The following is a 22,172-nucleotide window of genomic DNA, read 5'->3' on the forward strand; positions in this document are numbered from 1 at the left end:
TTCTCCTCGCTGGGGTTATGCCCTCCTCATGCAAGCTATAGGGTCTGCAGTGGCTTCCATTCAGGTAAAAAGTCAATGGGTGCACTGCCTGACTGGGGGGCGTGGGAATTGTCCCCACCTCGGCCGCCCCAATGCTCTTCTTCCTGCTCACAGTTCGAGTGAGCCTGGCAGCACTCACAGGCCTCGAGCCACGGGTCACTCTGGGGCCAAGCCTGTGCCTGGACCTGCGGGCAGGTGGGCGGGGATCTCTGCACGTTGCTTCTGCCACAGGCCAGCATCCGGGATTGCTAAGCCGGACCCCGTGGAGACAGCGACCAGATCTGCTGTGCTGCGATACCTGAGGCAGGTGAGGTCCGCACCAAAGAGGGTGGGTCTAGGGTTCCGATGACCTGGGTTCAAGGTGTTTGTTGAGGGACCAACACCCTTGAGCTGCTCTGCCCCACTTCTAACCTGGGAAGGGTAGTGCTCGAGGGTCCTCGGACCCACCACTATGAACAGTTCCCTTGCCCTTTCTCTTTGTGTGGAAGGCTCTTAAATAGACCTTCAGATTTGAGCACGTGCCACCCTCCTGGGGAGGTCTTCCCTGGCTCCATCTAAAACTAGACTCTTCCTTGTGGACGACCTGTTTCCCCAACTTCTGTGTTTATTGTGATAGTGGGGAATGAATATGGGGCACTTTTATCACTGAGTACATCCCCAATACCTTTTTGTTGTTATTTTGACCCAGAATCTGGCCTAATTAGCCAGATTGACCAAGAACATGCGATCATGCTGAGTCCACTTCCAACTTCTGGGATTGCAGGTGCTGTATTACAGGGCTCAGGCACTGGGTCACTGTTTCCCTTCATGTATTTTTGTTTTATAATATATCTCCATATATGTATATGAATATATAGTAATATATATTATATGTAATATATACTATAAATATATATCAATATATATTATGTGTTTATATTTATTGATATATAAAACAGAAATATCATTTTTATCCATATATTACACATTCACAGTATGTATTGTATATTATATATATATCATGTTATATATTATATTGTTATATATGTCATATTATATATTTTATATATCATTACATATATTATATATTGTACCATTATATAATTTATATATAATTATATATAATATGTAACATTATATGTAATTTTTATATTTATTATATATGTATGATATTTATACATAATATATTTATATATAATACATACATATTTTATCTTGTGATCAGCTTGCCCACTCTTCACAACAGACTCCAGGAAGGCAGTTCATTTCACTCTTTCAGAAGAAGGTATAGCCAGGCCCAGTGGCACTTACCTATAATCCCAGCAACTTGAGAGACTGTGGCAGGAGGATCAGAAGTGGGAGGCCAGCCTCAGAAACTTAGTGAAACTCTGTATCAGAGTGAAAAATAAGCCTGTTGAGGTGGCACACACTTGTAATCTTGGTGACTCAGGAGGCTGAGGTAAGAGGATTGCAAGTTCAAAGCCAGCCTCAGCAATTTAGCAAGGCCCTAAGCAACTCAATGAGACCCTGTTTCTAAATAAAATATAAAAAAGGGCTGGGGATGTAGTTCAGTGGTCAAGCGAGCCTGGGATCAATCCCCAGTACCAAATCAAAACAAAATAAAACAAAACAACCCCAGAGGTCAATCAATACTTAACAAATTAACAGATGGAGGTCTGTCTTGTACTTCTCAGTAAATGTGAGTTACTCCCTATCTTTATTTCCTGCATGCCAGCCCTGAATGAATGAACACTGACCCTGTGTTCCCTCACCCTGGCTTTCCTCTAGAGCCCATGTGATTTTCCTGGCAGAGGAGTTCCTTCAGGAATAGTCAGGGCAGCTTCTACCCTGAGGGTCAATGTCCTAGGTGAGTGCAATCCTCTTTCCCAGCCTGGCCTAGGTCTGGGGAGAGGGAGCCCAGTGATCCCAATCCAGGAGGGGGCAGCTCAGTACTCATCTTGGCACCCAGGGCAGAGGCTACAGGCAGCTGGAGAAGCCTGACTATGGATCATCTGTGACCAACTGCACCTTGGTTAGTGTGAGAAGTCACTTCATTGGGGAGACCTGATCTGGCTGTGTAAGATGGGTACTGAGGAGGAAGAGGAAGGCTGGAAATTAGAAGTGGAAGGTGATTCTGGACCTGCCCTCCCTACCTGTCTCCATCCTCTAGGCTGCCTTTGACCAACCTCTTCTCTCCATGGGAACACTGGACACCTGATCATCTGTCTCCCCAGCCCTGCCCCTAATTTTCTGTCCCCTCTCCCCTCTACCAGACACTGGACAGCTTTTATTTGAGTATAATAAGGAGTTTGGGCCAGATGTGGTGGCCCACACTATAATCCCAGTGATTCAGGAGACTGAGGCTGGAGGATCACAAGTTCAAGCCAGTCTCAAGAACTTAGCAAGGCCCTAAACAACGTAGCAAGACCCTGACTCATTATAAAAAGTTTTAAAAGTACTGGGGATATGGCTCAGTGGTGAAGAGCCACTGGGTTGAATCCCAGTTAAAAAAATAACTGTTGACTGATGGTTCCTTCTGGTGATTGCTGGGACACCTGGGTGAGGGCAGCAGAGATGTGAGGAGGGGCCACTGACCCAACCATGTGTCCAGCATCCCTCCTGCCTACCAGCCCTTCTGAATCTCTTTCCCAGCTCACCCCTGAGACACTCCATTCTTGGGAGACTCACAAGACCCACACCCGTGGCTCAGAGCCTCCTGACCTCCAGGGCCGGCTAGGCTGGATTTTAATGCAAACAGTAAGAGAAAGGCTGAGCAGGGGGTGGGGAGCTCCCTTCCATGGAGCCCTGTGGCTCTTGTGCCCCAGCCTCATCACATCTCTCTCTGGAGGCCCCTGCAAGCCCAGGGGACAAAAGCACCCGTGGGGCCATCCAGCTGCCATGAGTGATGCCCCTGAGGTCACCCAGGAGCCATGAAGCAGGGGCTCCCTCCCAGAACTATTAGGCTCTAACATCCTTGTCCTTTCCTGTCCTATGCTGCCTCAAAAACAGCCTTCCTAGAAAAAAAAAAAAAAAAGGAAAAGGAAAAAAAGTCTTCCTTACTCTGCTCCACCCCCTGTCCCATCGCCCTGCCCACTCAGCACTCTGGACTTGCCCTGTTGTCAGAGCCGGCAGTTCCTGGAATGCCTGGTGCTGCTCTGTCCTGAGCCCTGGTGTCTTGAGACTAGTCTGGAGCCAGCAGGAAGGTGAGCGGCCCTGCACCCCTTTTCCCCTCCCCTCCCCTCCATTGATGTGATCTGTTAGAAAAAGTCCTCTGTTGACCTTCCCTGCAGGGATAAAGTATAGGGAACCATTCAGTAGCCAGTTTACAGCTCAGAGACCATCCAACTCTTGGGCTCTTTCCCTTCTTTGATTCTGTTGTTTCCTAGAGGTTAAACACACATACTAGATTTTAGACAGATGTGTCACTGCATCCAGTTGAATGATCAGGGTGGTAATAATGATGTCCCCATTCCCAAACCCCACCCATCCTTCCAAGAGGACAGCCATTCCCAGGGCTGGTTCCTCACCCCTCCCACTGAGGACCTAAGAGAACAGCTCTATAGTACCCACCCCACACCTCTGCTAATCCCCTGCATGCCCAGGAGGCCATGAGCCAGGATCCTGAGAGGTTAGCTAAGTATCAGATTGGAGTGGCTGGGCAGGACACCCTTGCCCTTCCAACATCTTCTAGGTGCTCCTTTTGCTTATTCAGGCACCTATTTGATCCCCTGAGAGGGCCTCTACCTCCCTGTTCTTTTCCCATGATCACCCCATCTCAATAGACAACTCCAGCTTGAAATGAGTTCCCTTCACCTCCTCTGCTGAATGATCAGAGCTTTGCTGATTCACATGCAAGACTAGCCAACCAAGTTCAGCTGCTCCATTGGTCCTGTTTGTCCTGGAGCCAAGATGGAGCTTGGGTGGGCAAGTGGGATCCCAGGTCTGGCTGTCCTGAGGTGTATCTGGATGTGATGGGCCCAGGGAGTTCTAGAAGGGGACCAGCACAGAGAGGAGCCCATTGGCTGTGACCTGAGATCTCAGGAGGGGTAGTAACAGCAATGAACTCTCTGGACCAGAGTTAGGATGGACACATCTGCTGGGGGCACATGAAGCTGGGTGGTAGAAGACTTGACTAGCATGCAAGAGACCCTGGGTTCCATTCCGAGCACCACAAGCAATACAAAACAAAAGAAAAACAAACAAAAAGGAACAGGCAGAGCCTGTTGGAATTTTTCAAGGCTGAAGTAATTATTAGAATCTCCTGGAAAACTTCCAAAGCTGTGTGTCTGAACTCCAACCCCTGATATCACTGACATCGCTCTGGGCTCTGGCCAGGCACTGGGGTCATGGAAAGTTCTGCAAGGAATCAGAAGGTGCCGCCTGAGCTCTGAACCACTGCACTGGAGTTTGCCCTGCCTTCCAATCCCAGCTCCCCACTTAGAAGCTTAGTTTAGTCGGGCAAATCATGGAACCCTCCAAAGACTCAGTGTCCTTATCTTCAAGAAACAACCAGCAAATGCTGTTTTGTGATGGTATTCAGAGAAGATCAGGTGCTGGCCCCTGACTCAGCAGCATGGAGCTGGTCCAGGACATCTCCCGGCCTCCACTGACCAATGTGAAGGGAGTCCCACTCATCAAGTACTTTGCAGAGGTGATGGGCCCACTTCAGAGCTTCCAGGCCTGGCCTGATGACCTGCTCATCAGCACCTACCCCAAGTCTGGTAAGTGAGGACGGCCACCCTGCTCCCCTACTGGGACTGCAACCCCACCTTGGTCGGCAGGGCCAGGCCCTCCACCCTACTCACCTCTGCTTCTCTCCTTTCCAGGCACCACTTGGTTGAGCGAGATACTCGAGATGATCTACCATGGTGGTGACCTAGAGAAGTGTCACCGGGCTCCCATTTATACACGTGTACCCTTCCTTGAGTTCAAATGTCCAGGGGTTCCATCAGGTGTGTGGCAGGATCCAGGGGCAAAAGAACTGCAGGAAGGTATCTCTGGGTTCTAGCTCAGCACACTTTCTCCTGCCTGCACCTTAGGTCTGGAAACTTTAAAAGAAACACCTGCACCTCGGCTCCTCAAGACACACTTGCCCCTGGCCCTGCTTCCCCAGAGTCTGCTGGACCAGAAGGTCAAGGTAAGTGGTAAGGGAGGACACTCGGTCATTCCAGTGCAGGTTTTGTTCTGCTGGGAAGTCTCTTCAAGCTTTGTCTCCACTTAAGTAGGAAGGCCATCTGCCCTCACTGTGGCAGAATCCAAGATGAGGAAGACAGAATTTTCTGTGCAGACCACATGGCAGGGCAGCGTTGGTGCTCAACTGACCTGAGAGGAGATGGTGTAGAGATCTTCATGAGCCTTGTCCCAATCTGTGCATGTGGTGGAATCCAAGGGGTGAGATTAGTATAAAGTACAGCTCCAGGGACCAGCCAGGAGTTCCACATCAAAGCTGCATTCAAATGCCAGCTGTCGTAGCCATCCATGAGATCTCAAGCAACTCAGCCTCAAGGCCTCAGGGTCTTCCTTTGTCAAACTGAGAGAGACTCCCCCACAGTGGTGCTCTGAAAGGTGCCAGACAGGCAGGATGGGAGGCAGTACTGGAGTGTGTGTGCATGGGTGGTGTAGCTGTCAGTGAGTGTCGTCTGTCCCTGCAGGTGATCTATGTTGCCCGCAATGCAAAGGACGTGGCTGTCTCCTATTACAACTTCTACAAAATGGCTAAGTTTTACCCTGACCCTGGCACCTGGGACAACTTCCTGGAGAAGTTCATGAATGGACAAGGTGAGCCCCAATCTGGAGGAAGGAGAGGGCTGCAGCTGAGGAAGGACACCTAGAACTCATACCAACCCCTGTTGGTGCCCCTTCCCCAGTGTCCTATGGGTCGTGGTACCAGCACGTGCAGGAGTGGTGGGAGCTGAGCCGCACCCACCCTGTGCTCTACCTCTTCTATGAAGACCTGAAGGAGGTGAGAGTGCCTGCCGCCAATTCCATCCAGGACCCACCTAGGGGACAGGAACCTCAGAGGACCTGCCAAGGCCCTCAGGACCCTCCCCAGTGGCAGCCTCCACCCACTCCAGGATTCCACACACTACCCTCCCATTCTGGAACCACAGAGCCACATCAGCAGCAAGACCCAGCATAACCCTTATCTTCTAGCTCCTGGGTCAACTACACATGTGGTCATGGATTGGGAGTTTGTTGTTTCCATGTCTCCCTGCCCAGGGCTGTGCCAATCCTGGGGCCACATTTCTAAAAGAAGGCTGTTCTTGCCCTCTTTCTTAAGGCACCAAAGAGGGCTCACTGCTGGACCCTAAATAGAGGGAGTCTGGAGAACAAGGCCCAGAGTGAAGGAGCTGGGACTGAGAGGTTTCCACATGGAAGTGGCCAGCTCCCTTGTGATGCCAGAGAGGGGACTTCCCTTGTGTTTGCTCAATAATCAAATACCATCCTCCTCTGAAGAGTTTGTCTCTTGTTTCAGAACCCCAAAAGGGAGATTAGAAAGATCCTGGAGTTTCTGGGGTGCTCTCTGTCAGAGGAGACTGTGGATCACATTGTCCAGCACACATCCTTCAAAGTGATGAAGAAGAATCCCATGACTAACTACAGTACCATACCTACCGAGATCATGGACCACAATATTTCAGATTTCATGAGGAAAGGTGTGTGCTGGTCAGGGTGGGTACTTGAGGAAGGGAGGGTGGAACTATAGGGAGTGTGGAACTATTTGCAAGAGCCTGCCCTGAGTCATTTGGGGACACCTGTGTGAGTGGCACTCAGGTCTCTTCTTTCCCTCCCCAGGCATCACAGGGGACTGGAAATCTGTCTTCACTGTGACCCAGAATGAGCGTTTTGATGCCCACTATGCTGAGAAGATGGCAGGCTGCAAGCTTGACTTCCGCTGGCAGCTCTGAGTGGTGTCATGGGGGCCACGGCAGAGGTTGCGTGGGCACAAGCGTGACCCATGACCTCAGGAATAAAATATGATGTGTCCCACACAGAGGCTCTGTTGGAAGCCAGGAGAACACCTGAGAATAGGTAAATCCCAATGGGAGCAAGTAGGACCCTCTTCCCACAGCCTGTAGGTCCTAATTGCCCTGTCTGGGCAGGGAGAAAGAGGTTCTACAGAAGGAAGGCCCAGGAGACAGGAGAGAAGAGCAAGAATATTTGATCCTGTAAGATCCTCTGTTGCCTACTCCCTCCAGTCTGACAGCCAGTTTCACTTTTTCTTGGACTCCTTACAAGCCACCTCTGTCACTGGGCACTTTACCACTGAGCTGCATCTTGAATCCTTTTAATTTTTTATTTTTAGACAGGGTCTTTCTGTGTTACTAAACTTCCCCCTATTTTGCTGAGGCTGGCCTCAAACTTGTAATCCTCCTGCCTCAGCCTTCCCAGTTCCTGGGATCACAGTATGTGCACCACTACTCTGGACTTAGGACACAGCCTTGAGGAGGCCAAAGTGAAGACAGTTTAGTACCTGGGATTGGAGGCAGGGTCTGAGTTTAGCAGGTGTGAGGGGACATATCAGCACTAAGGTGGCAGGCCTCTTGGCTAAGCTCCAGGATGGTTTTGAGGATGGCGCATGGTTTGATTGGAGGCAAATGATGATTGGAGATTTAGCTTCAGAAGATGGCTAATTAGATGAAAGCTGTGTTTCCAGTTGTTTATAGATTGGAATTCAAGCAATAGGAGTATGGCTTTTTAGTGAGCTGGATGAAAGAGGGAATTGTCTGAAATCCAATATTGGATTTCAATATTGGAAAAGTCTCTTAGAGACTTAGAAATTCAGGTGTATTGAACAAAGTACAAGAAAGAGTTATTGAAGCCCAGCTGGTAGCAGCAGCAGCAGCAGCAGCAGCAGTGCTGGTTCACTGAGAGAAGAGGGATAACACAAACAGAAAGAGAAACACAACAGGCAAATTTGACACAGGAAAACCTGTAGAGCAGAAAAGCAGACTGAACTTAGCCAATCCGGAGGCTGCACAGTGAACTGGTACTTGAAATGTGCTCTGTGTTTCTCAACTGGCAAGCAGAGAATGAAAGCTGGATTCATCCTGAGGCCATGCTGCAACTTGCAGAGTCCTGGAGATCATAGCAAACATAACCATAATCTCCTGGCAAATGCCTACGGTGTGACCTAGAGTGTACCTAGCAGAACATGAATGAAACAGGCAGAGACAATTGTCCCCAGGAGGTTTCAAGTCAGAGATATGGAGGGCAGTGCACCTCACTTTTCCTTTGAGTTTGGTAACTTGTGTAACCAGATAAAGAGGGTCAGGAAACTGAACAGCCTGATGTGATTACTTTCAGGGATTAAGGTTGTATTGGTGGGCAGTGGAATGTGTGAGACCTCTGGAGGGTTGATTCCCTGGCTCCATGAGTTCTTGGGAGGATTCTGAGATCCAGATTCCCAGTAGAGATTGGCATCTGCCTCTCACTAGGGGTGTGTTGCTCCAATCTCTCGACACAATAGTGCTCCTAAGGAATGAGTAGACCTAAGCCCCAGTCACCAGAACTTCCCTTCTAGAACTCAGCAGCAGCCTATCCTGAGATTACCTCAGTCTAGTCTGTCCAGACAAAGCTCCAGTCAACAGTACTTCTCATTCCCTCCTACCTTATACTGACGAGAAGGGAAACTGAGAGCTATTTCAACCAGCTTCAGTTTTAGGTCACTCCAGCTGGCAACTTTATGAGCAACACAAAGAGAGAAAAGGGTTAACAACTCCCGGCTCACTTGTTCTCTCTCTCTCTCTCTCTCTCTCTCTCTCTCTCCTCTCTCTCTCTCTCTCTCTCTCTCCTCTCCTCTCTCTCCCTCCCTCCCTCCCTTCTTCCCTCCCTCCCTTCTTCCTCCCTCCCAGTAAGACTAAGAAGAAACAGAAAGAAGGACAGTCAGGCAGAGGCAGTTACCATCCATCCTAGTTGACAGTTTGAGACAATTCTTTCACTTTCATTAAGAATCTTTTTCTTTCTTTCTTTCTTTCTTTCTTTCTTTCTTTCTTTCTTTCTTTCTTTCTTTCTGGTATTGTTTTGTTATCATTGTCGGGAATTAATAAACCTCTCTCTATAATAACATCGAATATAAATGGTCTCAACTCTCCAATTAAAAGACATGGGCTGGCAGGAATGGATTGAAAAACAATACCTACCTATATCATGTTTGCAAGATATTCACCTTGCAGTCAGACACAGTCGCAAGTTGAAAGAATGGAAATTATTGTACCATGCAAATGGAGTCCTAAAACAATCAGGATTAGCTACCCTCATATCTGACAGCAAACTTCAAGCCAAAATTAATCAGAAGAGACAAAGAAGGTCACTTCATACTGGTAAAGGGAAAATTTCAAGAAAAAGATATAATGATAGTAAATATTTATGCCCTAAACATGGCAGACCTAACTACATAAAACATACACTACTTAAAGACAACCATGGTACAATAATACTGGGGTGATTTCAATACACATTTCTCACCAATAGATAAGTCATTCAGGCATAAACTCAGTAAAGACTCTTCAGACCTAAAAATACTATAAATCAAATGTACTTAACAGACACCTATCCTATAGCATATTTCATCCAACAAGAACTGAGTATACTTTCTTCTCAGCTGCTCATGGTACCTTCTCCAAAATAAACCATATTTTAGGCCACAAAGTCATCATCAGCAAATACAAAAAAAAATCAGTATAACACCTTGCATCTTATCTGATCATAATGGAATGAAACTAGAAATCAACACACACACACACACAAAAAAAAAAACTACAGAAACTGTATAAACATGTGGAGATTGAAGAATACACTTTTGAATGATGGATAGGTGATAGAAGAAATCAGAAATTTTAAAATTTCTTAGAATCTAACATATCAAAACCTCTGGGACACTGTGGAGAGCAGTGATTTGGATCATGGTCTTTGCCTAAGAGATGTGGCTGCATTTTGCTCTGGGAACTTTCTGAAAAGATGAAGGACAAGATAGCCCAGGAGGTATGGTAAAGTCCTGCCTGAGGAAGTTCTATGCAAAGATATGAAACAATAACTATCTCGGTCTTGAGCTCAGACAGGAGATGCCAGGGATAGAGAATTCTAAGCATAACAAGATAACCATAATGTCTTGTGAGCACAGCAAACTTCAAACCTGCCTGCGTTGCAGAAACTCTGGATAGTGGGCTTCTTGGGTGTAGCACGATAATAACAGGATGTTCCTAGCACTGCAACAGTAGAATAGCTATAAAAATATTTCTAGTTCTATAACTTTTTAGTGCACAAAGATCAATGCCCCTACAGTTTTAACTTCCTGATTGTGAGACCCTATATAATAAACATGCTTAGCTAGCTCTGGGTCATTGTTCCTCCATCAGAGGTCAGTGTCCTACCTAATTCCAGCATTCTATGAGTGTTTGTGTATCTTTCTTAATTCCCCCATCGCCCCTCACTTGTTTCTAGGGTTTGATCATGCAGTTCGTGGTAGGACACTATGAAGGTAGTTCTAAAAGAAAAATTTATAACTGTGAATGCCTAGATAAGAAAATCAGAAAGAGTGGAGATCCAAGATGGTGAACTAGAGGGAGGCTACATTCCTTGTTGCTCCATAACTCAGGTTTCAAGCAGAAAATATCTGTTTCTTGGTGAGGCAGTTTTTGTTGCTTATCAATCCCCTGCTGTTTACCCCATTTGTCCACTGTGATCACCTGCAGTCTGCCAGCATATCAACTATATTTTGAGTGCAGATTGCTCACTGTCTGGCACCTACCATCCACCATTTGCTTGCCTCTTGCCTGTCCATTGCCTGCCTTTTACCTACCTATCACCCACCACCTGAGGTTCACCTGCTGATCATTCAACAGCAGCCAGCAGACTGACCACAGACCACCAATGGAGCTCCAGCTGCATGCTGTTGCCTGGAAGTTTACTGTCACAGTACCTGCAGGTTTGGTTACACGTGGCTGCCACCATTTTGAGAAAACAGCCAGGACCTGTAGGACCCTGGCCGAACTGACTGAGCTCCGTCTCCAGAAACCATCAGCCCAACTGACCACTCCCTGCTTCCTGGGCCCTCAGGCCGACTGACTGCTCCATACCACCAGGACCCCCAGACTGACTGACGGCACCCTGCCTCCAGGATCCTGCAACCAGATTGACCACAACCCACCTCAAGGAACCTTGCCTGACCAACCGCACCCCACCTCCAGGACCTCCAGCTGACCATGCCCACACCCTGTGCTGCAGCTCCCAATTTGCCAACACATTTGAAAGCCAGAGCAGCCATCTTGGATAATCCTGGAAGCCGTTTCTCCCATCTTTGGGTGAGGCAAATATCATCCTGAGATGCCTACCAGAGACTAAAAAGCTCATTGTCAGGTACCACTCATACATCAGGCTATTGAAGACTGGGAGGTTTGAATATTATATGACTGTAATAGTGTAGATTATTTTTCTCCTTATTGAAATTTTTTTTCATTACTTTTCTTGCTGTTTTAGTTTTGCTTACCTGTTCCCTCAGAGTCTCTTTCTCCCTTTTCACATACTAACAACCAACTTCTTTTGATTATGCATTCACACTTCCTATGATCTAGAAATGTTATACATTCTTTTCTTGTCTCATTAACAGCTATATCCTACACCCCTTCCCATCCTCTTTGTCCACTATTAGAAACTGCAGACCTTATTGCAAATCTATTTGTTATCCTATAGATAATAATTAAACTCATTCTGTTTATTATGACAATATTGGTAACGTCCTCATTGGGGCTATTTGGTTTAGGTTTGCACATTGTCTGTACTGGGCACTGCTAATATTGATCTCCCACTTAAAGAAAAGGATTTGGAAACCTATAGGGTCACTATAAGCCTATAGTGGGGAAACTGCAATACCCCAAATATGCACTGCTAGAGGGGAAGATACATGAATAACATGAAAAAACAAGGGAAGAAAATGATCCAAACAAACCTAGACTCTATATTAATAGAATCCAGTGACAGCATGGTGGAAGAAATGTCAGAAAAGGAGTTCAGAATATACATAATTAAAATGATTCGTGAAGCAAAGGATGAGATAAGAGAGCAAATGCAGGCAATGAATGATAATACCAATGAGCTGAAAGAGCACCTGCAGGAAGCAAAAGATCATTTCAACAAAGAGATAGAGATTCTCAAAAAAAAAAAAAAATGGAAATCCTTGAAATGAAGGAAACAATAAACCAAATAAAAAACTCAATGGAAAGCATCACCAAAAGATTAGACCACTTGGAAGACAGAACCTCAGACAATGAAGACAAAATATTTAACCTTGAAAATAAAGTTGGCCAAACAGAGAAGATGGTAAGAAATCATGAACAGAATCTCCAAGAACTATGGGACATCATGAAAAGACCAAATTTAAGAATTATCAGGATTGGGGAGGGCACAGAGATACAAACCAAAGGAATGAACAACCTATTCAATGAAATAATATCAGAAAATTTCCCAAACCTGAAGAATGAAATGGAAAATCAAATACAAGAGGCTTACAGAACACCAAATGCCCAAAATCACAACAGATCCACACCAAGGCACATTATAATGAAAATGCCTAACATACCAAATAAAGATAGGATTTTAAAGGCTGTGAGAGAAAAGCATCAGATTACACATAAGGGGAAACCAATATGGATATCAGCAGATTTCTCAGCCCAGACTCTAAAAGCTAGAAGGACCTGGAACAACATATTTCAAGCCCTGAAAGAATATGGTTGCCACCAAGAATCCTATACCCAGCAAAACTAACCTTCAGACTTGAAGATGAAATAAAATCCTTCCATGATAAACAAAAGTTTTAAAATTTTACAAATAGAAAACCTGTGCTACAGAATGTTCTCAACAAAATATTCTATGAGTAGGAAATAAAAATCAACAATGTAGGTCAGCAAAGGGAGGAATTACCTTAAAGGAAAAACCAATCAAAGGAGAAACCAAGTCAAGTTAAAAACCAAAAATAAGCCCAAATGACTGGAAATACAAATCATATCTCAATAATAGCCCTGAACATTAATGGTCTAAACTCATCAATCAAAAAACATAGACTGGCAGATTGGATTAAAAAGAAAGACCCAACAATAGAGCTGGGGATATAGCTCAGTTGGTAGAGTGCTTGCCTTGCAAGCACAAGGCCCTGGGTTCAATCCCCAGTACCACAAAAAAAAAAAAGCAAGACCCAACAATATGTTACCTTCAAGAGACTCATCTCATAGATAAGGACATCCACAGACTAAAGATGAAAAGATGGGAAGAAAACCTACCACACACGCAGACTCAGTGAAGAAGTGGGAGTTTTCATCCTTATTTCAGTTAAAGTGGACTTCAAGTCAAAGGTAGTCAGAAGGGATAAGGAAGGACATTTCATACTGCTTAAGGGAACCATAAATCAGGAAGACACACGATCATAAACTGTGATACCCCAAACAGTGCATCCATGTACATCAAAGAAATGCTTCTCAATTCCAGGAATGAAATAGACCACAACACAATAATTCTGGGTGACGTTAACACACTGCTGTCACCATTGGATAGATCTTCCAAACAAAAACTAAACAAAGAAACCACAGAACTCAATAACACAATCAATAACTTAGACTTAACAGACACATATAGAATATTCCATCCATCAATGAGCAAATACACTTCCTTCTCAGCAGCACATGGAACCTTCTCGAAAGTAGACCATATGTTATGCCACAAAGCAGCCCTAGGAAATGCAAAAAAAAAAATAGAGATACTACCTTGTGTTCTATCAGATCATAATGGAATGAAATTAGAAATCAATGACAAAATAAAAAACAGAAATTACTCCAAAACCTGGAGACTAAATAATATGCAATTGAATGAAGCATGGATAATAGAAAACATCAGGGAGGAGATAAAAAAAATTCTTAGAGGTCAATGAGAACAATGATACAACATATCAAAATCTCTGAGACAGAACGAAAGCAGTACTAAAAGGAAAATTCATTGCATGGAACGCATTCAAGAAAAGAATAAAAAGTCAACAACTAAGTGACCTAACATTTCAACCCAAAGCCCTAGAAAAAGAAGAACAGAACAACACCAAAAGTAGTAGAAGACAGGAAATAATTAAAATCAGAGCTGAAATCAATGAAATTGAAACAAAAGAAACAATTCAAAAAATTGACAAAACAAAAAGTTGGTTCTTTGAAAAAGTAAAGAAAATAGACAAACCCTTAGCCATACTAACAAAGAGAAGGAGAGAGAAAACTCAAATTACTAAAATTCATGATGAAAAAGGAAAAATCATGACAGACACCACTGAAACACATAACATAATGAGAGGCTACTTTGAAAATCTATATTCCAACAAAATAAAAAATACCAAACACATTAACGAATTTCTAGAGATATATGATCCTCTCAAACTGAACCAAGAGGACATACACAATTTAACAGGTCAATATCAAGCAATGAAATAGAAGAAGCCATCAAAAGCCTACCATCTAAGAAAAGCCCAGGACCAGACGATTTCTCAGCTGAGTTCTACAGGACCTTCAAAGAACTCACTCCAATACTTCTCAGAGTATTCCAGGAAATAGAAAAGGAGGGAACCCTATGAATCTCATTACATGAAGTTGATTTCACCCTCATACCCAAACCAGGCAAAGACACATCAAGGAAAGAAAATTTTAGACCATTATCTTTGATGAATATAGATGCAAAAATCTGTAACAAAATCCTGGCAAACCACATACAAAAATATTAAGAAGATAGTGCACCACGATCAAGTGGGGTTCATCCCAGGAATGCAAGGTTGGTTCAACATCCATAAATCAATAAATATAATCCATTATATCAATAGACCAATAGACTTAAGGATAAGAATAAAATGATTATTTCAATTGATGAAGAAAAAGCGTTTGACAAAATACAACACCTCTTCATGCACAAAACACTGGAAGAAATAGGGATAGTAGGAACACACCTCAACATTGTAAAGGCTATTTATGCTAAGCCCAGGGTCAACATCATTCTTTATTTTTTTTTTTTTGAAGAATGTTTTGAATCTTTTACTAATTTTTTAAATTTTTTAAATTTTTTAAATTTTTTTATTTTTATTTCTTTTTATTGTAAACAAATGGGATACATGTTGTTTCTGTTTGTACATGGAGTAACAGCATACCATTTGCATATTCATACATTTACATAGGGTAATGATGTTTGATTCATTCTGTTATTTTTTCCTTACCCCCCACCCCTCCCACCCCTCTTTTCCCTCTATACAGTCCCTCCTTCCTCCATTCTTGCCCCGCTACAACTCCCCATTATGTGTCATCATCAGCTTATCAGCGAGATCATTTGTCCTTTGCTTTTTTGAGATTGGCTTATCTCACTTAGTATGATATTCTCCAATTTCATCCATTTGCCTGCAAATGCCATAATTTTATTATTCTTTATAGTTGAGTAATATTCCATTGTATATAAATACCACAATTTCTTTATCCATTCATCACTTGAAGGACATCTAGATTGGTTCCACAATCTGGCTATTGTAAATTGAGCAGCTATGAACATTGATGTGGCTGTATCTCTGTAGCATGCTGATTTTAAGTCCTTTGGGTATAGGCCGGGGAGTGGGATAGCTGGATCAAATGGTGGTTCCATTCCAAATTTTCTAAGGAATCTCCACACTGCTTTCCAGAGTGGCTGCACTAATTTGCAGCCCCACCAGCAATGTATGAGTGTACCTTTTTCCCCACATCCTCACCAACAACACCTATTGTTGCTTGTATTCTTGATAATTGCCATTCTAATTGAGGTGAGATAGAATCTTAGTGTAGTTTTGATTTGCATTTCTCTTATTACTAAAGATGGTGAACATTTTTTCATATGTTTGCTGATTGCTTGTAGATCTTCTGTGAAGTGTCTGTTCATATCCTTAGCCCATTTGTTGATTGGGTTATTTGTATTCTTGGTGTAGAGTTTTTTGAGTTCTTTCTATATTCTGGAAATTAGTGCTCTATCTGAAGTATGAGTGGCAAAGATTTTCTCCCACTCTGTAGGCTCTCTCTTCGCATTGCTGATAGTTTCCTTTGCTGAGAGAAAGCTATTTAGTTTGAATCTATCCCAGTTATTGATTCTTGCTTTTATTTCTTGTGCTATGGGAGTCCTGTTAAGGAAGTCTGATCCTAAGCCAACAAGGTAAAGATTTGGACCTACTTTTTCTTTTATAAGATGCAGGGTCTCTGGTCTGATTTCAAGGTCCTTGATCCATTTGTGAGTTGATTTTTGTGCAGGGTGAGAGATAGGGGTTTAGTTTCATTCTGTTGCATATGGATTTCCAGTTTTCCCACCACCATTTGTTGAACAGGCTATCTTTTCTCCATTACATATTTTTGGCACCTTTGTCTAGTATGAGAAAATTGTATTTATTTGGGTTTGTGTCCATGTCATCTATTCTGTACCATTGATCTACCTGTCTATTTTGGTGCCAATACCATGCCGTTCTTGTTACTATTGCTTTGTAGTATAGTTGAAGTTCTGGTATTGCAATATCCCATTTCATTCTTCCTGCTAAGGATTGCTTTAGCTATTCTGGCTTTCTTATTCTTCCAGATGAATTTCATGATTGCTTGCTCTATTTCTGTAAGGTACATCATTGGGATTTTAATTGGAATTGCATTGAATCTGTATAGCACTTTTGGTAGTATGGCCATTTTGACAATGTTAATTCTGCCTATCCAAGAACATGGGAGATCTTTCCATCTTCTAAGGTCTTCCTTAATTTCTTTCTTCAATGTTATGTAGTTTTCATTGTAGAGATCTTTTACTTCTTTGGTTAGATTGATTCCCAAGTTTTTTTTTTGTTTTTTTTTTTTGAGGCTATTGCAAATGGAGTTGTTTTCCTCATTTCCCTTTCAGCTGTTTCATCACTTCTGTATAAAAATGCTTTAGATTTATGCACGTTGATTTTATAGCCTACTATTTTGCTGAATTCATTGATGAGGTCTAGAAGTTTTCTGGAGAAGTTTTTTTGAATCCTATAAATATAGAATCAGGTCATCAGCAAATAGTGACAGCTTAAGTTCCTCTTTTCCTGTTCATATCCCTTTAATTTCTTTAGTCTGTCTAATTGCTCTGGCTAGAGTTTTGAGGACAATGTTGAATAGAAGTGGTGAAAGAGGACATCCCTGTCTTGTTCCCGTTTTTAAAGGGAATGGTTTCAGTTTTTCTCCATTAAAAATTATGTTGGCCATGGGCTTAGCATAAATAGTCTTTACAATGTTCAGGTATATTCCTACTATCCCTATTTTTTCTAGTGTTTTGAGCATGAAGGGGTGTTGTATTTTGTCAAATGCTTTTTCTGCATCAATTGAAATAACCATATGATTCTTATCCTTAAGTCTATTCACATGATGGATTACGTTTATTGATTTACAGATGTTAAACTATCCTTGCATTCTAGGGATGAACCCCACCTGATCCTGGTGCACGATATTTTTAATATGTTTCTGGATACGGTTTGCCAATATTTTGTTAAGGATCTTTGCATCTATATTCATCAAGGCTATTGGTCTAAATTTTCTTTCCTTGATGTGTCTTTGCCTGGTTTGGGTATGAGGGTGCTATTAGCTTTATAGAATGAGTTTGGTAGGGTACCCTCCTTTTCTATTTCCTGGAATACTTTGAGAAGTATTGAAGTGAGTTCTTCTTTGAAGGTCTTGTAGAACTTGGCTGAGAATCCATCTGCTCCTGGACTTTTCTTGGATGTTAGGTTTTTAATGGCTTCTTCTATTTCATTGCTTGATATTGACCTGTTAAATTGTGTATGTCCTCCTGGTTCCGTTTGGGAGGATCATACGTCTCTAGAAATTTGTCAATGTTTTCAGTAGTTTCTATTTTGTTGGAATATAGATTTTCAAAGTAGCTTCTCATTATATTATGTATCTCAGTGGTGTCTGTCATGATATTTCCTTTTTCATTATGAATTTTAGTAATTTGAGTTTTCTCTCTCCTCTTTGTTAGTGTGGCTAAGGGTTTGTCTATTTTGTTTACTTTTTCAAAGAACCAACTTTTTGTTTTGTCAATTTTTTGAATTGTTTCTTTTGTTTCAATTTCATTGATTTCAGCTCTGATTTTAATTATTTCCTGTCTTCTACTACTTTTGGTGTTGTTCTGTTCTTCTTTTTCTAGGGCTTTGAGCTGTAATGTTAGGTCACTTAGTTGTTGACTTTTTATTCTTTTGTGGAATGTGCTCCATGCAATGAATTTTCCTCTCCATACCACTTTCACAGTGTCCCAGAGATTTTGATATGTTGTATCATTATTCTCATTGACCTCTAAGAATTTTTTTTATCTCCTCCCTGATGTTTTCTATTATCCATGTTTCATTCAATTGCATATTATTTAGTCTCCAGGTTTTGGAGTAATTTGTTTTTTATTTTGTCATTGATTTCTACTCTCAGTCCATTATGATCTGATAGAACACAAGGTAATATCTCTATTTTTTTTTTTTTTTTTGCATTTCCTAAGGGCTGCTTTGTGGCATAATATATGGTCTACTTTCGAGAAGGTTCCATGTGCTGCTGAGAAGAAAGTGTATCCACTCATTGATGGATGGAATATTCTATATATGTCTATTAAGTCTAGGTTATTGATTGTGTTATTGAGTTCTATGGTTTCTTTGGTTAGTTTTTGTTTGGAAGATCTATCTAGTGGTGACAGTGGTGCATTAAAGTCACCCAGAATTATTGTGTTGTGGCCTATTCGAATCCTGGAATTGAGAAGGATTTGTTTGATTTACAGGGATGCACCATTGTTTGGGGCATAAATATTTACTATCATTATGTCTTCCTGATTTATGGTTCCCTTAAGCAGTATGAAATGTCCATCTTTATCCCTTCTGACTAACTTTGGCTTGTAGTCCACTTTATCTGATATAAGGATGGAACCCGGCTTTTTTACTGAGTCCATGTGCATGGTAGGTTTTTTCCCATGCTTTCACCTTTAGTCTGTGGATGTCTTTTTATATGAGATGAGTCTCTTGCAGGCAGCATATTGTTTGGTCTTTCCTTTTAATCCATTCTGCCAGTCTATGTCTTTTGATTGATGAGTTTAGGCCATTAACGTTCAGGGTTATTATTGAGATATGATGTGTATTCCCAGTCATTTGGGCTTATTTTTGTTTTTTAACCTGACTTGGTTTCTCCTTTGAGTGGTTTTTCTCTAAGGTAGTTCCTCCTTTTGCTGACCTACATTGTTGTTTTTCATTTCCTCCTCATGGAATATTTTGATGAGAACATTCTGTAGTGCAGGCTTTCCATTTGTAAATTCTTTTAACTTTTGTTTATCATGGAAGGATTTTATTTCATCTTCAAATCTGAAGGTTAGTTTTGCTGGGTATAGGATTCTTGGTGGCAACCATGTTCTTTCAGAGCTTGAAATATGTTGTTCCAGGCCCTTCTAGCTTTTAAAGTCTGGGTTGAGAAGTCTGCTGATATCGTATTGGTTTCCCCTTATATGTAATTTGATGCTTTTCTCTCACAGCCTTCAGAATCCTATCTTTATTTTGAATGATAGGCATTTTCATTATAATGTGCCTTGGTGTGGATCTGTTGTGATTTTGGGCATTTGGTGTTCTGTAAGCCTCTTGTATTTGATTTTCCATTTCATTCTTCAGGTTTGGGAAATTTTCTGATATTATTTCATTGAATAGGTTGTTCATTCCTTTGGTTTGTATCTCTGTGCCCTCCCCAATCCTGATAATTCTTAAATTTGGTCTTTTCATGATGTCCCATAGTTCTTGGAGATTCTGTTCATGATTTCTTACCATCTTCTCTGTTTGGCCAACTTTATTTTCAAGGTTAAATATTTTGTCTTCATTGTCTGAGGTTCTGTCTTCCAAGTGGTCTAATCTTTTGGCGATGCTTTCCATTGAGTTTTTTATTTGGTTTATTGTTTCCTTCATTTCAAGGATTTCCATTTGGTTTTTTTTGAGAATCTCTATCTCTTTGTTGAAATGATCTTTTGCTTCCTGCAGGTGCTCTTTCAGCTCATTGGTATTATCATTCATTGCCTGCATTTGCTCTCTTATCTCATCCTTTGCTTCACAAATCATCTTAATCATGTATAATCTGAAATCCTTTTCTGACATTTATTTTAACATACTGTCATTGGATTCTATTAATATAGAATCTAGATTTGTTTGGATTATTTTCTTCCCTTGTTTTTTCATGTTGTTCATGTAATTTACCTCTAGCAGTGCGGATCTGGGGTATTGCAGATTTTCCCCTACAGGCTTATAGTGGCCCTATAGGTTTCCAAAACCTTTTCTTTAAGAGGAGATCAATATTAGCAGTACCCAATTCAGACACTGTGCAAATAACCCCTATGAGGACAATAATAATATTGTCATAATAAACAGAATGAGTTCAAATATTATCTTCAGTAAAACAAACAGATTTGCAATAAGGTCTGCAGTTTCTAATGGAGGACAAAGAGAATACAGAGGGATGTAGGATGTAGCTGTTAATGGGATAAGAAAAGAATATACAGACGTTCTAGATAATAGAAAGGGTGAGAGTGTAATCAAAAGAAATTGGATGTTAGCATGCAAAAAAGGAGAAAGAGACTCTGAGGGAACAGGTAAACAAAAGGAAAAGAGAGCCAAAAAAAGTAAAGAAATAAAAACTTAAATTGTTCAATAAGGAGAAGAAAGAAAATCTACACTATAACAGTCTTATAGTATTCAAACCTCCCAGTCTTCAGTAGCCTGATACATGAGAGGCACCTGACAGTGAGCTTCAAGTCTCCAGCAGGCATCTCAGGATGGGATTTGCCCCACCTAAAGATTGGCACTTTGGCTTCCAGGATTATCCAAGATGGCTGCTCTGGCTTCCAAATGTGTTGGCAAATGGGGAGCTGCATCTTGGGGTGTGGACGTGGTTGGCTGGAGGTCCTGGAGGCGGGGTGCGGTTGGTCAGGCAGGGTTCCTGGAGTTCGAGTGTGTTTGGTGTGGTTGCGGGGTCCCGGAGGCCAGGTGCAATCAGTCGGTCTGGCTCCCAGTGATAGGGTGCAGTCAGTTGGTCTGGGGATCCTGGTGGCAGGGAGCAGTCAGTCAATGTGAGGGCCCCAGAGGCAGGGAGTGATCAGTCAGGCCAAGGGATCCTGGAGATGAGGCTCAGTCAGTCTTGCCAGGGGTCCTATGGGGCCCAGCTGTTGTCTCAAAATGGCAGCAAATGTAATCAAACCTGCAGGTACTGTGACAGAGAACTTCCAGGCAACAGTAGGCAGCTGGTGCTCCACTGGCAGTCGGTGATCAGTTTGCTAACTGTTGTCAGACGATTGGGAGGTGAACCTCGTGTGTTGGGTGATGGATAGCTGTAAGGCAGGTGATGGACAGGTGAGAGGCAGACAAATGGCGGATGATAGGTGCCTGACATGAGCAATCTGCACTCAATAAAGGCATCGATATACTGGCAGACTGCAGGTGATCACAGCAAACAAATGGCGTAAACAGCAGGGGGTCAATAGCAGCAAAAACTGCCTCACCAAGAAACAGATATCCTCTGCTTGAAACTGGAGTTACGGAGCGACAAGGAACACAGCCTCCCTCTAGTCTGCCATCTTGGATCTCCCTCGACATCATACTTAATGGAAAAAAACTGAAACCATTCCCTTTAAAAACTGGATCAAGACAGGGATGCCCTCTTTCACCACTTCTATTCAACATCACACTTGAAATACTAGCCAGAGCAATTAGACAGACCAAAGAAATTAAAGGGATATGAAAAGGAAAAGAAGAATTCAAGCTGTCACTATTTGATGATGACATGATTCTATATTTAGAGGATTCAAAAAACTCCACCAGAAAATTTCTAGACCTCATAAACAAATTCAGCAAAATAGCAGAATATAAATCAACATGCGTAAATCTAAAGCATTTTTATTCATAAGCGATGAAACATCTGAAAGGGAAATGAGGAAAATAATTCCATTCACAATAGCCTCAAAAAATAAAATACTTGGGAATCAATCTAACCAAAGAGGTGAAAGATCTCTGCAATGAAAACTACAAAACATTAAAAAGAAATTGAAGAAGATCTTAGAAGATGAAAATATCTCCCATGTTCTTGGATAGGCAGAATTAATATTATCAAAATGGCCATACTGCC

General features: G+C 42.2%; 1 protein-coding gene across 3 annotated transcripts; it reads left to right on the forward strand.

Annotated features, from left to right (window-relative positions):
- Positions 1-3,120: 3,120 nt before the first annotated feature.
- LOC124970013 (sulfotransferase 1A1-like) lies at positions 3,121-10,341 on the forward strand. Of its 3 annotated transcripts, none has more exons than XM_047533032.1 (8): positions 3,121-3,221; positions 4,559-4,739; positions 4,845-4,970; positions 5,058-5,155; positions 5,670-5,796; positions 5,886-5,980; positions 6,494-6,674; positions 6,814-10,341. In XM_047533032.1, the coding sequence occupies exons 2-8, from the start codon at positions 4,592-4,594 to the stop codon at positions 6,924-6,926; spliced, it is 888 nt and encodes a 295-aa protein (XP_047388988.1). In that variant the 5' UTR covers positions 3,121-3,221; positions 4,559-4,591; the 3' UTR covers positions 6,927-10,341. The 3 variants fall into 3 exon arrangements, with proteins under 3 accessions (XP_047388988.1, XP_047388989.1, XP_047388987.1); XM_047533033.1 differs by having other exon boundaries at positions 3,134-3,221; positions 4,522-4,739; XM_047533031.1 differs by lacking the exon at positions 3,121-3,221 and having other exon boundaries at positions 4,450-4,739.
- The last annotated feature ends 11,831 nt before the right edge of the window (positions 10,342-22,172 follow it).

This window comes from Sciurus carolinensis, chromosome 18 (assembly GCF_902686445.1).
Source record: "Sciurus carolinensis chromosome 18, mSciCar1.2, whole genome shotgun sequence".
Taxonomy (NCBI): domain Eukaryota; kingdom Metazoa; phylum Chordata; class Mammalia; order Rodentia; family Sciuridae; genus Sciurus; species Sciurus carolinensis.